Here is a 17,186-nt window from a genome sequence, read left to right as displayed (position 1 = left end):
TCAAGTGAACACATCTGGTCCTACGAAAAGGTGCACATACATTCTGTCATCCATGTGCTAGAATCTCAAACCAAAAGTGAAATTTTCTTTACAGAGCCAGAATAGACAAACATTTCCTATGCGACCCCCGTGGGTGGTTAATTTGCAAATTGGCACACTTAATATACCCTGTTATACTAAAAAGATTAAAACAGGGCTTTAACAAAATCAAGTACAACAAAAATTCCTTTTATTGATTTTTAAGAGCAGTTGAGTTAATGTTTTAAAGTAAGTGAATAGAAAGTAGAACTATGTAATCATTTTTCAATTATACTAGTGTGATTTAATTTTAACTTAAAGGGTCACAATTTGTTTTGTAATTTCTGCTTCTGTTGTTATCGCCTGCTTCTCATTTACAACTTACATTTGTGGCATTTTTCTCTTTCTCTTAATTTTGGTAGAAGCAATTAACCATTGCTCAGTTAATTAGATATAAAAAAATCAATTTTATTAATAAAACATTTGAAAGCCTAGTTTTACTTATAAACATAGATTTAAAAATTCTGAATATACTATATGCAGCTGAAATCCAACACAATATTAAGAAGGTACTATGCTATGATTAATTAGGATTGATTAAAAAATTCAAGGATATTTTAGTATAGGAAAAGGTGTTACTGTAATTCAGCATATAAAAAAGGTCCAAGAAGGAAAAGTGATCATTGTAGTATATAGTTAAATGATACTTGAGAAATTTAAACACCTATTCCCATATTTTAAAACTTTTAAAAATATTAAGAATAAAAATATTTTTTCTCAAAATGATTAGAAATACTAATCTGAGACCAACAGCCTACATCTCTTATACACAAGAGTGAAGCGTTTAATACTGCTGGTTAGCCTTTAAAGAAGAATGACTTATGTTTAGTTGAATACATGTCTCTCTTCCTCAGGAAATGGCAGGTTTCTTGAGGTCAGGGAGTAAGTGATATTTGAGATTGTATCCATATAGTGAGTTTTTGATAAATGTTGGTTGAATGAATCAATTATTATCCTAGTTTTTACAGATGAGGACACTGTGGCACAGAGAAAATGAGTAATTTTTGAAGTTCACACAGAATATAGCTACAGTGCTAGGTTTTAACCTAGACAGACTGATAGAAATTTTCACAATCTATATCACTACCCTACATGATCTCTGACAACAATTGATATAAGTGATATACATGACTTACCCCAAAAGATTATTATTAGGATTAAATAAATTAATATCTGTAACACACTTAGAAAAGAGTCTGGGGTATATTAGTATATGTGAGTTTTAGCTCTTATTGTTGTTTTTTTTTTCACAATTTATTAGTCACATTTTTCCAATGGAAAGAGATCTTTTTTAGATTCTCTCATAAAATATGCTGGTGTCATTTTCAAGTTTGATAATGCTCTATCTTCAAGTAATTATGTGAAAATGTTGAACATGACAAGGCCAAGGACAGATTGTGGTCCGTGTCCCTGGAGACCACTTTCTGGGTTGCCCAACTCTTAATGCCTAACCTTCATATATTCCACCAGAAACGATTATCTAGGTGATAATAATCATTTGCCCACATTTATTCTTCTCATTCCCATGAATGGCTCACCGAGGGCTTTGCACTAGGGCCCTTCCCATGTTTAGCCAAGATTGCCTTAGGCTTCTCAGTGATAAAGCTAAATTGTAGGCTGTCCCAGCCTACACAATTCTGGGAAAGTGTGTTGACCACATAAAGTTCTCCAGGCCACCAGTGTGGAGGCAACACCCTGTCCCAAACCTGATTCAAGGAAGAAAATTTTCAAAATGATTTAAAAAATAAAGCATGTGTTAATTTGATAACATATTGTACAATCTACTATTACAGTAGGAGCACCCATCCTGTAACATCTTTAACAAAATAGTCAGAAGGGGAGGTTACTGATGTTTGTCTGTGGTGAGAAGGAGCATGGGGGATGAGGATAGTAACAGAAGTAATTTCTATCTTCTTTTTTGACCATCTGGTCTTAACACTTCATTAAGTTCTACTTTCCAAACAATTAGGACATTCAAATCCCCCTCACATTTTATTTTTAATAATCTCTTATTATTATGGAAACATCAGTGCATTTTATACAATTAGAACATATGGACAAGCAAAAACTAGAGAAAAATCATATTCCTGCCACCAGTGGTTAGCACTCTTAACACCTTAGTGTGTATTCCTTCACACAATGTATATGTCATCGTATATATGATAAATGATGTCATTATACAAGCTGTTGAACTTGCTTTTCTAATCAAGTGTCCCTCTTTTTCCATTTCAATGCATTTTCATCTTACTTAATGTCTACACTATTTTCAGCTTTCCCCAATTGCTCCCCACATAATCCTATTGTATTTAAAATAGATCCCCGGTCCTCCCAGCGATCAGTATCTATTAACCAAAACTCTTATATCCATAGATTTTCTCTAGGGAGGTAAGGCCCCTCCCAAGGGGTCCTCAGTGCAGCAGCAGAAGAAATGTCTTGTGAAGCACTTAACGGGAAAACAAAGGTACCAAGGTCATTCAGGCTTTCCGCCTCCCGTGCACTCCACATTAGAATTCGGGACCAAGGAGCAGATATCCACAGACCTTGTGCTGTTCAATTTAAACATTAGGCTTCTATATAGTAAATATTAAATTTCACGTTGATGGGATACTTTGGCAAAATTTAGATATTTGATAAACTCTTTCTCCAATCTACCTTCTCGTGAACACTTAATGAAATTAGAATAATTTGTTTGTAGTCAAGCTCTGTGGGCAGCACCTGGTTATCGCTTTCTTTTCTCTGTGATTTCAAGAGAGGAAAATGGGCTAAGAGGCAACACCAGCTTAATGCCCAACATAAAACCCTCAGGACTTTCATTTTTATCCACAACTAGATTTCATAGGGTTCTCTTGCACCACATAAGCCTCGAAGGATTTTTGATCCATTTTTGGTGAAAACATCACCATCTTCTAAGGGGCTCTGATGAATCAGAGGCTAAAGGGAAGATATTAAGGTTTTGGGAAAGGTGAAAAAGTACAATAAAATAATATAAAACCTTGGAGGACATTTAATAAGCCTATGAAATTTTGTATATACAAATTTTTTAAAAATTATCATTATGTAAAGAGAAATTGATAGATGGCGACTGGTTAATTGCACTTCAGGGAGACCAATATCACAGATTACAGGGCTGGTTAAAAGTCAGTCTCCTTGGAAATTAGAATAAAAGGCACACTATAGGATTTTCTTTTTGTTGTAGCTCATTAACTGAACATTTTTGATATCTTATTCATCTGTCTTCAGGAGGGTGAACTGTAAAAGTATCCGCATATGGTTACAGTGACCCAATAAACAAGGGGCTGCTGAGCTTCCTTGTAGAGAAACTGCTTGCTTGACAGCAGATCCTCTGGGAAAGATTTGGGGAAAACATGTCCTTCCTCTATGATGGGAAGTCTTAGGTTTCTCTTTGGCTCCAGTTCAGATGGCGTTCGTGCACGGCTTAGTGTGGCTGGTGGTGGAGCTCCATGTTAGGGCTCAGATGTTAGTCAACAGAGGGAAGATTCCCACACAGTAAATTAAGAAAAAAAATTTTTAAAGACCCCAATATAAGTATGTATTGCACTATTCCAGTTTTATTTCTGACATCAGAAGATCTTTATCATCATCATTGTCTATCCTAAGTAAGGAAGTAATTGAGGTTGGGAAGTAAAACATTAGCTCATTATTTAAACACCATCCTTAATTAATTGACATCATGTAAATGACAGTGACAGATTGAGTGATAGGACAGATTTTTAAATGTCCTTATTATTCAGTTGATTACCTTTGGAAACGGCACTTAGGAACATAAGTGTTTGGAGGTAACACCGACTGGAGACTTTCTGTTTGGCATTCTGCTCACACGGGCCCAAACTATTTTCTTTATCTGATTAGTGACTAGTGACTTGTTTGATGGAGAAAACACGTGGAACCAGCGTTCAGAGACCCTGGGATTCTGGAAGTTTGGTATTCTGCCCTCAAGCAGTCTCTCCACCTCAGAGAAAGAGAGAGGAAAGAAGGTGAGGAGTTGAGTGTCAGTGCAGTTGCTTTAAGGATGAAATAAAGTTGCTGAGCTCATTTCATAGAGAAGATGGCTGGACTTCTCTTTATTCTCAGCACAAATCTCAGCTTGGGAGATATGAAGGGTTTTAGGCCAGACATTCCCCGATTTATTCTTTCATTTTTTAGTAAAATGAAAGTAAAAACTATTTCTTTGGGAATCAGCTTGCCCTCAGCCTTCATGCCCATCAGCAGAAATGGCAAGTAAAGAACATTCCTTAGTTTCTTCATTTATCCACTCATTCACTAAATAGTTGAGGATTTATTGTGTGAAAGACACAGTTAGACCTGCAAGGAATATAAAGATAAGGAATTCTTCTCACTTCTAAAGGGCCTGCTTCCAGTAAATTGACAGATTTAATTTGAACCCATCTAAGGAAATGTTGCTATGTAATTACAGCTCTCAAATATTTGTACTCATAGAGATGAGCAATAATGTCATAAACCATTATTCCCAAATCATCTGTAATTAATTTGTAGTATACTCATTTGGGACAAGTGGTTCTGGTTCATTACCACCCTACATAGAGCCTTGACACATATTAGGTACTTGGTAAGTATTGATGTGTGTGTGTGTGTGTGTGTGTGTGTGTGTACGCGCGTGCATGTGTGCGCGCCTGCACAGCTTGTAAAACATTGAGTGGGATGGGTGCAGGATGAGTAGAGGGATGAGGACAGAGGTAAAAGGAGGATAGCTCAAGGTTGCTGGCCAAGTTGCCCGAAGGTGGACTTTGCTGAAGGAGAATTCCCAGCAGTGGTTATAGGACTGAGGTATAAGGCAGGGACTTTGTCACAGAACCAAGGCAGAAATCCAGTTACTGGACTCAGGGCAAAAAGTCAGAGTGGGCCCAGCAGTGTGTTTGCTGAGGTCTTTGGGCTTTGTAACAGTGCTCATTACTTCCTGTAGGTCATCCTCAGCTTTGGTCTTCAGTCCAGGTTTTGGACTGTAGATTAGCATAGAGAACTACAAAATAAGAGGCCCAAGTATTTCTCTGTTCCTATCCCAGAGAGAGACAAGTTATTTCTGAATGAGGTTATTGAGGACAAATATATCTCAAGAGCATGACATTTGAGCTGGGCCTTAACGAATGCATATGCTTTGGGCAAGTGGAGTTGGAAGAAAGAGCATTCCAGATGATGGGAAAGTTGTACACAAAGGAAAAGGCTTGGGGGGTATGGGAGGTAGAATGCATGTGAAGGAGGCTGTAGAGAAAGAGCTGAGTCTGAGACTAGGATGGCCTTTGTGATAGTTGCAATCCCTGGCTCCCATACCTGGTGGCTGTTTAGTGAATTCACTGGGGAACTCGTTACAAACACAGGTACCTAAACCACAGGCCTAGGTGAGGTCTGGGACACTAATTTTATAATGCTTTCAAGGTCTAAGGACTAATGGGGAACTATTGGTCTGATGTAAAAGCCTGAAGGTCTAAACTAGGGTTGTGGGGTGGAAAAGGAAGCAAAAGACATATGAGACGAGAAGGGTAAAATGGCTCTGGTGTGCAGATGGGTATGTCCAAAAGGCATATGAAAAAGCAGACTTGGAGCTCAGTGGTGATGAGGACTTTGTGGTTATTTTTTTGCAAAAATTAGATATCTGTGGGGTCACCTAGGGTTAGAGTACAGAGGTGAGGGAAGGAGTGACCCTGATTGGGAAATGCTTGGTTTATGGGGATGGAAAGAATAGGGCCCTGCCAAAATTGGCCATGGGATTTAATGACCTAGAGGCTCTCATCATCATCATCATCACCATCACCATCATCACCTTCACTTTTGTTATTAGTATTGCTTGTGATGTTTTGTTTCCATAGGTTGAATTTCTGGAAGTAAAACCAGTCCAGGAACAATTCTGTGTTAATGGTTCTTGCTGCACATTGACATATTGCCTTCCAAAATAACTATACTGATTTTAAATGCCACCAGCAGTGTATGTGAGTGGAGTGTTAGTGTGACAAGTGACAGAGTTCTTAACTACTGCCTTCCAAATATTTATCAGACATCACTTTCTCATAACCAAAGAAAAGTCAAGGCAAAGACACTCTTTAGGAAAGAATTTCAGGGCTTTCTACTCAGAGGTTTAATAAAGATGGAAAGAAGAATGGAAACTAGCAACTTACTGTTGGTAACAGCTGAAGAGGGAGAAGTTAAACACTCATCAGGGAGCAAGGTATATGCAACACAGACTTCATGCCTTTCACTCCTAAGTTATACTCTGAACACATGGCCAGGGATTGTTGTTGTTTTGGTTTGGTTTTGAATGTTTACTTCTATCTAATAAAGTGAAACTGAGCAAATAAAACTGGACCAAGGGAGGGAGAATTTTATAAGAAGTTAATGATGAATTGGTAGAAACTTAAAGTTCAGTTAGTCTCTGACTAGGTCACTGCTAATTTGAAGAATTTTGATATTTTGTCTATTTTTTTTTTAAAGTAATGAAAAACACATTGTCTCCCAAATTATAAACTATATGTTACATGGTAGGCCTTTCTAGGTGAGATGCCAGAGGCTAGATTGTCTGGAATATGTAGGGTCATACAAGTGAATGATTGTTTTCCATGGTGTGGGAAGCTTCTGTATCTAGTATTTTGAAACAAGGTTGGGAAATATCCAGAACTGTCAGTCCGACTGTGGGACCATAAAACCATGACAATGCTCCTTAGTCCAGAATAGATAGAGAATTATTGGGTTATTCAAGATCTGTACAAACAGCAGTTTCCCTATGCAAGGTCAGAAATCCTCCCCTAGATCGTCAGAGAGTTAACCTCTACGAAATAACCTAAAACTGCTGAGTACAGACAAATACAGCTCTTAAAAATAAGCAAATAACACCAGGATGATTTTCCATATAGGAACAGCAGACAAAATCTAACTGACATAGTTAAAGAATGATGACATCAATCAGAAAGGGTTTTGTTGGGCATCCCAGTAATGGGGGAAAAGGGAGATTCTGACAGCGTGGGGCTATGTCTGGTCTTGTGGAAAGAGGCAGACATGATGGGGGATAAGGCAGGGAGAAGTTGTAGGAGTAAAACATTTAGCTGCACTTTCTCCAATCCCAAAGACCCTGCTGGTCATCTGGCTTCCCGGGAAGCTGGCCTTCAAGGAGAGAAGACTTTACCAGGCGTGTATAACTGCTCTTCCTGGAAGTTATTATTCTCGTGATAAGTTGGTAAATTGACATCTAAAATATAATAGACTCTCATTAGACCCAGTAAACCAACTCAGTGGCTGAAGTCCAACAAACCAGGCACTGATGAAAATGAGTTTGTTATGTCCAAATCCTCACCCCATCCCTCCAAAACCAGGTTGCATGGAATCTCTGATCTTTTCAGAGGAAGGGGGTTTCCCTGCTCTGGCTTGAGAGAATAATGAAAGTACAGTCCAAGGCCTGGCTGGCTGGCACAGAGTAAACCCACTCATTGAAAGGAAATTATAGCTATCATTATTATTAATCTTTCTCATGGCATTTGTTTATTTTTTTGGCTAACATTTATTGAAACTTTAAACCATGCCAGGCCCTGTGCAAGTAATGACAACTATTACCCTTTTTTTTTTGTATAGGTTATCAGTATATCATTAGGTATAAATATTCATACATCTCATTACTTCACTAAAATGTAAGATCCTTATGTGCAAGTCCCATGCCTCACAGCACACCTTTGGTGACGCTCATATGGCATGTTTTACTTTCTGCCTGGTTCTACTAAACTATTTATACATGTTTTATCTCTTGATAAGAGTTGTAAGTTCCTTGAGAATTCTTTTCATCCTCTATCACAGTATTTTACCTATTAGGCCTTTAATAGATATTTATTGAATAAGTGAATGCTCTTGACAAGAATATTCTCTCCCTGCATGCACTGATCGGTCCATTCCAAAAATGACTGAAAACGAGAACTAATTACTACGGTAAATGGGGTGATTTTTATATGAAAATATTTTGTGGGAGTATATTATGTTCACATATGTTTTTGCACTTACAATTTCACTACTTCTTTCATTTAAAAAAAATAAACCACCTGGCAAGATTTCAAACTGCCCAGGAAGCTGTAGGGGAAACCATCATTTTATTTTCAGTGATACACTAGCTTGATATTAAGATGGTCAGGAAGTAAGGTGTATATCGATTGGTTAGAAAAGTATACCAGTTGGAGAAAAGAGAACTGAAAGGCAGTTTAATCATCATCTGATGTTTTCAAATATCAGGCAGAAAAAAAGCTTTAAAGGGTCTCTAGGCCGGCATCTTCACTTTGCGGAGGTCAGAGACCTTCCTCAGGACACACAGTGGAGCCACACCCCAAACGCACCCCTCTCACCTCCAGGAACAGGTGTGGCCCCTCTCCAAGGTCCTGCCCCCTACGGAGAAGTGTCTCTGCAAGCTTGCACAGAAGGAATTCAGCAAACATTTAATACACATTTCTAGGCGACCCTTGGAGAGAAAAACAACTTTTGCCCATTTAAAGTATTGGCTTTAAGTGCTTTTTCAAAGAAAAAGTGCATTCTGTGCAAACCTGACCACCCCACAGATAACAATGGGAGAAATGAGAAGAAAATAAAACTAGCACACTTGATTGCATCCTTGGCTTGACTCCTTGCCTCACTGCTCATTATTGACGATGACTATGATTTCTTTTACTGAATAATATGTGTGTGACTGGGTGGGGGCAGGACTGCGGTGGGTTAGTTACAGAGACCACCTTTGTTGTTCTGCCCAAGTACATGCAAACTCCAGACTGCTGAGCTGTCGACTCCTTAAGTGAGTGATTCTGATGGAATCATCATTTTTACTTCTTAAGGATACAGTGAGTTCAGATGAGCTGTCCAATAAGTAACAGGACAAAGCCAGACCACCTGGGAGCTGCTGCATTCTTCACCTGCCTGGGAGAAGTGGAAAAGGTCAAAAAAGGTCATCCCGTCAGAAACCTCCAGGCAAATTGAGGGCAAAGTAGCTGATCCCCAACCCTTACAGGGGAATGCTTCTCACAGCCAGCCAGAGCCAGAGGCTGCCGTTCTGTCTGCAGCCAAAGAGATGCCCTTAAAGAGAGAAGGTTTGATCCCCAGAGACATGTGAACAGCGGCTATGAATCACTGTAATGGATTCTGTTACTTCCACCATTTACAACCATTACATTCACCAACAAGGTGAAGGAATCAGCGTCCAGAACCTGGAAGGCCTGCTTTCCTTGAGCAGAGGAAGAGTCCGGAGCAGGGGTTCTCACCCTTGGCTGCACGTTAGAATCACCTGGAGAGTTTTCCGAAATACAGATGCTTGGGTCTCACTCTGCACCTTCTGATGTAACTGGTCTGAAAGGATCCTGGGCCTTAAGCCAGGCTCGAGTTAATCACAGGTTTAGAGGCTGACATATTTGAGGATCAGTGATGCTGTCTGCCTGCTGACTACTGAAAGCACTAGTCTGGCCCAGTCATTCTGTAGACGTGGCTCCAGGGTCAGCTAGAAGCCTTACCTGGAAACTTGTCAGTGTCAGAGTACAAATTCTCAGGCCCCACCCTTGACCTACTGAATCAGAATTTCTGGGGTTGGAGATCAGCATTCTGTATTTTAGTAAGCCCTCCACATCATTCTGATCCTTGTCAGAGTTTGAAAACCATTGATCTAAGTCAAGACGTTGCTCCTCAAAGTGCGGTCTGCAGGCTGGCAACATCTATATCTCCGGGAGCCTGTGAGAAATGTCACAGGACTGCTAAACCAGAATCTGCATTTCAACGGTATTCCCAAGTATGTGTATGTGCACTGAAATTTGAGAAGCACTGGTCTAAGGAACAGTGGCAGATTAGTGTTCTCATTGGACTTTAGTTGTCATGTTTCAGGACGTTCATAAGAGGGCAAGAGCCCAGCCAGAGTGGTAAGGGTAGCCATGACTGCATTCTGCTACCTTTGGAAGAGTAGCTATATAGGATCACACGGGTAGGGTTTGACTCAGAGAAATGTCGATACGGTAAGTCTATACAGACAAGGAAACTGAGGAGGCCTTCTCAAACTTGGAGGTGCCTGCACATGGCCTGGGACCTTAGTAAACCGTCGTGTGGAGTTAGTGAGCCTGGGGATGAGACTGCAGCCTACAATCCCAACAAGCTCCAAGAGATGCTGGTGATCCTGGCCTGTGGGCCACACTTAGTTGAAGCAAAAGGGATGGGGCTTAAGAAAGGTTCTTGTATGCACTCTGTTTATAGAAGAGCTTCTTTATCCCCTTTTATTTTGAAGGAGAAATAACACGGAAAACTGAATGCCTTGGTAACTGTTGATACTTTGTGCTGTCTCTTGTGAAATATTTAAAAGATGTAAGATCTCCCTGGCGTCTCAGAGACAAATGATATTATCGGTGATCATCTCAGTGTAATATATAAATAAAAAACAAAATACCCATGAGCCTCGAAATCCAGGCATTGTTCTTGCAGTAACTGACTTGTGGAAGCCAGAAGTTTAGCAGACCCTGAAGGCAGGCTCCACCTGGCCACACCTCCCCCCCAGATGTTCTTGCTCTCACGGATTTGCAGCCTTGCCTTTGGTTCTCTTCACCCCATGAGAGATGTTTGGTGCTCTGGGGTAGATGGGCTCTGGATTTTCAGAGAAACATGAACCAGTTTACATACTCAAATCAATCAGGCTTGAGTAGAAAACAGAACAAAACAAAACAAAAAAGGGCAGGGGCAAAGAGGTGTGTAGAGTTTGAGTATTTAGCTCTAGGCTTCCTTCCATGAAAACAACCGTAGCTTCCAGTATGAAACAGATGTTCAAAGGGAAGGAAGATTCCTCGCTTCCTTTTGTCACTTGATATTCACGGGGTCTTCCTTGCACCTGGGGATGGAGGAGGGGGTAAGTGGGGAGATGTTCTGTGTATGTATTGTATACGCCATTGCCTTGATGAATGACAGGGTTTGGTTTGGTTTGGTTTGTTTTCCTCTCCTTTTGTTAATTCTCTGTGTTCTTTTTCCTTTGTGCTGCACGATTAGGACCCTGCAGTGGGACACAGACCCCTCAGTGCTCCAGCTGCAGTCAGACTCAGAACTTGGGTATATGTCTGCTCTTTTGTTACTCCTTTTATTTCTTTGCTACACTTGTGTTGAAATGCTGGAGCTGTTCTTGCTCACGCTTTACCCCCTTTCGTTGAACTTCCAGTTTGATAGGTTTATTTCCTTCTGTTAGTTTTCCTTATAAAGGGAAGCCTTGAAGAAAGTCTCTCTTTGTGGAAAGCACCACAAAAAGTGGCTTTCGATTTCTCCTTCTAAATTCCTATTATTGCAAAACGACACTCCCCTAAAACCAAAATACAAACATACACCCACACCTCTGCTTCAAGGTGGGGAACTTGCATTCTGTGGTGGGAGGTATGCTTGACTAGATCCTAACCATCCTTCACCTCTACTAAGAAGTTGCCTTAGGTTAATTTTTGTCTAAAATTGGTATTAAAATGTCCTGTCTTGTTTGTTTCCTTTCCTTTTCACTTTTTTGGGGACTCAACAATAAGCATTTGATTTGAACTAAGTTTGAACATGTAAAGATTCCTGTTTAAAGAAAAAGCAAATTTGTTGCATTTCTCAGTATTAAGAAATCTCAAATATTTCCATGATGGATGAGGTCTCCAACATTGTAAAGATCTTTTTTTTTTTTCCTGATGGAAATGTACCATCACAGGTTAAAAGATTGCTTCAGAATGGAAAATTCCTCCCCAAAGAATAAAACACACAAGGCTGTCCTAGAAACAAGAGTTTATTTCTCTTGTAGGATTGTAGTTAGCCGTAGCAGTGCATGAGATCTTTGCAGTGGGGTGTTTGTATCAGCTCGTGCTCAAGCTCGGGAGAGCCGGCCTGTGTGCGTCTCTTCCCAACTTTGCATTTAGTGAAATCCGCTTGAAATCAGCTGTGGTGGAAGTATTTACACCATAAAAAGTGGCAAATGCGACAAACCAGGGGCTTGCTCCCTTGCCTTCACACCCGTTAAGAGACTTTTGCCAGTATGCCACCGGGTACCTCCGTATGTGAATAGCACATTTTATTACAGTATTTTACAAAATTATTATTTTTTTCTTCCTAAATATAAGCCAATACATCTCAAAGTGGGAGTTTGTTTGTTTATTTAGTTATCATTTATTTTGAATTCCTGAGATTCCTGGGCATGTACCTGCAGATTTCTATCAATGTCACTGCCTACTGTAGGTGGACACAGAGGTTGGAGGGTGGTCTGGGTGTTAGGTTAAATGTCACCTGCCCTTGGCCCTCTGTGTATGCAAGAGTTCTCAGCAGACTCACAACACTGCTAAACTAAGGAAATACTCTAACGCTTCAGGTAACTAAGAACACTCTTCCAACATCACTAAATTCTTGGCTATTTAGTTTTGTAGTTCATTGTATGTCATATTTCAAATTTTAGTATTTGAATAACCAAGAAATATGGCTTAAATCACGCAGAGAAACATGAACATATAGTATGTTACAATTCAGGGGAATTTCAGAGTGTAGTCCTTCAATATTTCATTGTGTTTAAAAAAAAAATGGAAGATGGAACTGGCAGAGACTCTAGCCTATGCACTTAACAGATTTTTAGACAGATTGTGGCCTTGCTAAATTACACTTGCTGATGTAGAACAGTTGGGAATTTTCCCATTTAGATATGTTTTCCAAGCTAAAATTCAGTTGACTATGCAGATTAAAACTTGTGACTTATTCTGGGGAGATGGCATATCTGTGGCTCCCACCTTGCCTGCCACATTTTGCTTCAGAGCAGGCCCAGTGAGTCAGAGAAAGATGAGAGGTGGATGAGATTTTCTGTTCACAGAGTGGTTGATTGTAGAGAGCTTGTAAGGAGCATGCAGAGAATATTTGAGAGAGGAGATTATTTTAGCCAGGTTACAATTTTAAATACTGATTAATGAAAATTTCCCTTTTCTGATAGTCCTTACATGCAGGGCCGTCTTCCCCTCATACACAGTTTGATGAACTATACCTCAGACAACACGATTTTTCTAGAGATAATTGTATGTCCTCTTCTTGATTCTTGGCATGGGGTTGATCATAGCCCATAGCTTGCTATGTCACCTGATTTTTTTTTTAATTGAAATATAATTGACATTTTATAAAACGGCTTTATTGAAGTATAATTGACAAAAGAACTGTACACATTTAAAGTATTCAAATTGATGTTTTAACATGTGTACAAATTTATGAAACCATCATCATGACCAAGATAATAAACATATTCATCATCCCCATAAGTTTCCTCACACCCCTTTGTGATCCTCCCACTGCTTCTCCCCATCCCCAGAACAGCTGATCTGGTTTCTGTCACTATACATTCATTTACATTTCCTGGAATATAGAATAAATGAAACCATGTGGTGGGTACTCTTCTGACTGACTTCTTTCACCAGAATAACTTTTGAGATTCGTTCATGTGAGGTGTGTATCAGTAGTTCATTCCTTGTTACTGCTGAGTAGTTTATCAGATGGACATGCCAATTTGTTCATCCAGTCACTTTTTGATGTATATTTGGGTTGTTTCCAGGTTTTCTGCCCATTACAAATAAAACTGATGAACATTCATGTACAAATCATATTATAGACATATACTTTCATTTCTTTTGGGTAAATATTGCCAAATTGAATGGCTGAATCGTATAGTGGATGTGCACTTAAGAGATGGTCAAGGTATTTTCAGAGTGGTTTTAGCATTATACATTCTCACCAGCAGTGCATGAGATCCTCAGTCCCTCCCCATTCTTGATGACATTTGATTTGGATTTTTTTTTTAATTATTATTTTTTTAACCACTATTAAAGGAGTGTAGTGGTATCTCATTGTGGTTTTAATTTGCATTTCCCTAGTGACGTAATGGTGTTGCATATCTCTTTATGTGCTTATTTGCCACTTAAATATCTTCTCTGATGAAATGTCTGCTTAAATCTTTTGCCCTTATTGTTTATGAATTGGGTTGTTTGTTTTCTCCTTATGGAGTTTTGGGAGTTCTTTACATATTTTTTAGATTTATTTTTTCTTTATTTATATTCAGTTAACCAACATAAAATACATCACTCCTCTACATATTTGGGATACAATCCTTTATCTGATATATAGTTGGTAAATATTTTCTCCCCATTTGTGACTTGTCTTTTTTATTCTTTTAACTGCATCTTTAAGAAAACAAACCTGTTTCAATTTGACAAATTCCAGTTTACAAATTTGTTCTTTTATGGGTCATGCCTTTGGTGACATAATTTCAATATTCAGGTATTCCTTAAAAGAGGTGGTAGAATACAATCACTTATGAAACCATTTGAGTTTGGGATTTTATTGTGGGGGAATATTTGAAAATACAAATTCAATAACTTTAATAGTAATGGAGCTGTTGAGGTGATCTGTATTTTTCTGAGTGAGCTTTGGCAGTTTGTGTCTTTGAAGTAATATGTCCATTTTATCTCCACTGACAAATTTATTGGCCTAAAACTGTGTATGCATTCCTTTATTATCTTTTAAATATCTGCAGAATCTATAGATGTAGTCACCTTTCTCATTCTTGATATTGGTAAATTTTGGCTTATGTCTTTTTCTTCTGGTATGGCTAGAGGTTTATCAATTTTATTGATCTTCTTAAAGGACCAGCATTTGGTTTCATTGATTTTCTCCATTTTTCTATTTTCTATTTCACTGATTTCTACTCTGATATTATTTCTTCTGCTTACTTTGAGTTTAATATGATTTTCCTTCTTTAGTTTCTTAAAGTGGAAGCAGAGGTCATTGACTTGACATCTTTCTTCATTTCTAATATAGGTGGGTAGTGCTATAGAATTACCCGTAAGTACTACTCAGTGGCATCTTGCAAATTTTGATCTATTTTTGTTACTTTCATTTAGTTCAAAATACTTTCCAGTTTCCCTTTTTATTTTGTCTTCAACTGGTGAGTTATTTGGAAGTGTGTTATTTAGTTTCCACATATTTGGGGATTTTCTAGAGATCTTTCTGTTACTGATTAATCCAATTCTACCATGGTTAGAGAACGTATTTTTTTAAAGAGTTATTTATTTACTTATTTGAGAGAGGAGTGGGGAGAAGGGCAGAGAGAGAGGGAGAAGGAGAGAAGCAGACTCTGCGCTGAGCATGGAGCCTGACATGGGGCTCAATTTTACGACCCGGAGATCATGACCTGAACCAAAATCAAGAGCCGGCCGCTTGACCTACTGAGCCATCCAGGTACCCTGGGAACATATTTTGTATTATTGGTGTCCTTTTAATTTGTTCAGACTTACTTTATGTTTATAGTATGATCTGTCTTAGTAAATGTCCTATGTGCCCTTGAAAAAGGTGTGTGTTGTGCTGTTATTGGGTAAATGTTCTATGAATGTCAGTCAAGTTGGTTGATTATGTTGTTCCAGTCTTACATATCTTTTGCTAATGTTCTGTCTGTTGGCTCTATCGATTATTGCTAGAGGGGTGAAATTTCCAACTACAGTTTTGGGCTTTTCTATTTCTTGCAATTCTGTCAGTTTTTGCTTCATGTATTTTGAAATTTTGTATTAGGTGCATAAATGTTTAGGATTCTTATGTCTCTCTTGATAAATTTCTTCATCATTAAGAAATGAACTTCTTTGTCCCTGGTAATATATTTTTGCTCTGAAATTTCCTTTGTGTGACATTAATATAGCCACTTTAACTTTCTTTTGACTAGCATTAGCATGGTGTATCTTTTTGCACCCTTCAACTTTTTTTCACCCTTTAACTTTTTAACTTTTACTTTTATTTATTTCTTTATATTTAAAGTACATTTCTTGTAGGCAACATATAATTGGGTGTTTTCATCTATTCTAAAAATCTCTGCCTTTTAATTGGGATAGTTGCACTATTTACATTTAATGTGATTATTGATATGGTTGGGTTTAAATCTTTATAATATTGATATTCTCTATTTGTCCTATATAATTTTCTTTCCTTTTATTATTTTTTTGGTGCTTCCTTTGTATTATTAAGTTTTTTTATGATTCCATTTTAACTCTTTCTTGGCTTATTAGCTATATCTCTTTGCTTTATTATTTTAGTGGTTGCTTTAGTGTTTATAATGTATATCTTTAACTTATCATAATCTACTTTCAAATGCATTGTTTTTATCTTTGTTTAAGTACCCAATTATCACTGAGGTTTAAATAATAAGAAAAAATATCTTACATATTTACCCATGTAGTAAATACTTTTCCTGATGTGTCTCATTCCTTTGTGTAGATCCATATTTCCATCTTGCGTAGTTTTACTTCTGCCTGGTGGATATTCTTTAACATTTCTTGTAGTGAAGTTCTTCTGTTAGGCATTTTTTTTAGCTTTTTTTTTTGAAATACATATTTTTGTTTTGAAATAATATTTTTGTTGTTGAAATATATTTTCACTGAGTATAGAAGTCTAGGTTGATTTTCTTTCAGTACTTCAGAAATGGTGTTTCATTGTCTTCTGTCTTGCATTGTTTTTGACCAGAAATTTGCTGTCACCTCCATTTTTATTCTTCTGTATACAGCAGTTTTTTTTTTCTTTCTGGCTGCTTTAGCAATGTTCTCTTTTTCACTAATTTTGAGTAATTTGATTATGATGTACCTTGGTATAGTTTTCTCCATGTTTCATATGCTTGGGTTCACTGAGATTCTTTGGATCATTGGGTTTACAGTTTTCAACAAATTTTGAAAAACCTGACCATTAAATAATGGTCAGACATTCAAATATTTTTTTCTGTTCCTTCTCCTCTGGGAACTCAAATCACATGTATATTAGGTAACTTGAAATTTTCCCACAGTTAACTTCCTCCATACTTATTTTTCTTTTCTATCTGTGTTTTATTTTGGATAGTTTCCATTGTTGTGTGTGTGTGTGTGTGTTCACTAGTCTTTTGTTTTGCAATTTCTTGTATTCCATAAAGCCTACTCAGAGAATTTTTAATTTCTTATGTTGTAATTTTCATCTCTAGAAGTTCAGTTTGGGTCTTTTAAAAAAATCTTACATGTTTCTACTTAATTTTTGAACACCTGAAATACAGTTTTAATAACTGTTTTGATAGCCTTGCTTGCTAGTCCATCATCTGTATTAGT

The 17,186-nt window shown here is 37.9% G+C and overlaps 1 protein-coding gene across 9 annotated transcripts in view; it reads left to right on the top strand.

Moving 5' to 3' along the window:
• The window catches only part of DYNC1I1 (dynein cytoplasmic 1 intermediate chain 1), a 308,417-nt gene that overhangs the window by 44,644 nt on the left and 246,587 nt on the right, over window positions 1–17,186 (top strand). For 6 of the 9 annotated variants that reach the window (XM_032402092.1, XM_032402094.1, XM_032402096.1 and 3 more), the window contains exon 5: window positions 11,083–11,142. The exons of the other annotated variants lie outside the window; for them this stretch is intronic. In XM_032402092.1, coding sequence (XP_032257983.1) covers window positions 11,083–11,142 — 60 coding nt within the window. The remainder of the gene's footprint in view (window positions 1–11,082; window positions 11,143–17,186) is intronic. 9 annotated transcript variants of the gene reach the window in all.

The sequence above is a fragment of the Phoca vitulina genome, unplaced genomic scaffold (assembly GCF_004348235.1).
Source record: "Phoca vitulina isolate PV1807 unplaced genomic scaffold, GSC_HSeal_1.0 scaffold4, whole genome shotgun sequence".
NCBI classification, from domain to species: domain Eukaryota; kingdom Metazoa; phylum Chordata; class Mammalia; order Carnivora; family Phocidae; genus Phoca; species Phoca vitulina.
The sequence above is the reverse complement of the archived record's forward strand: the minus strand, read 5'-3'. Positions and strand labels throughout refer to the sequence as shown.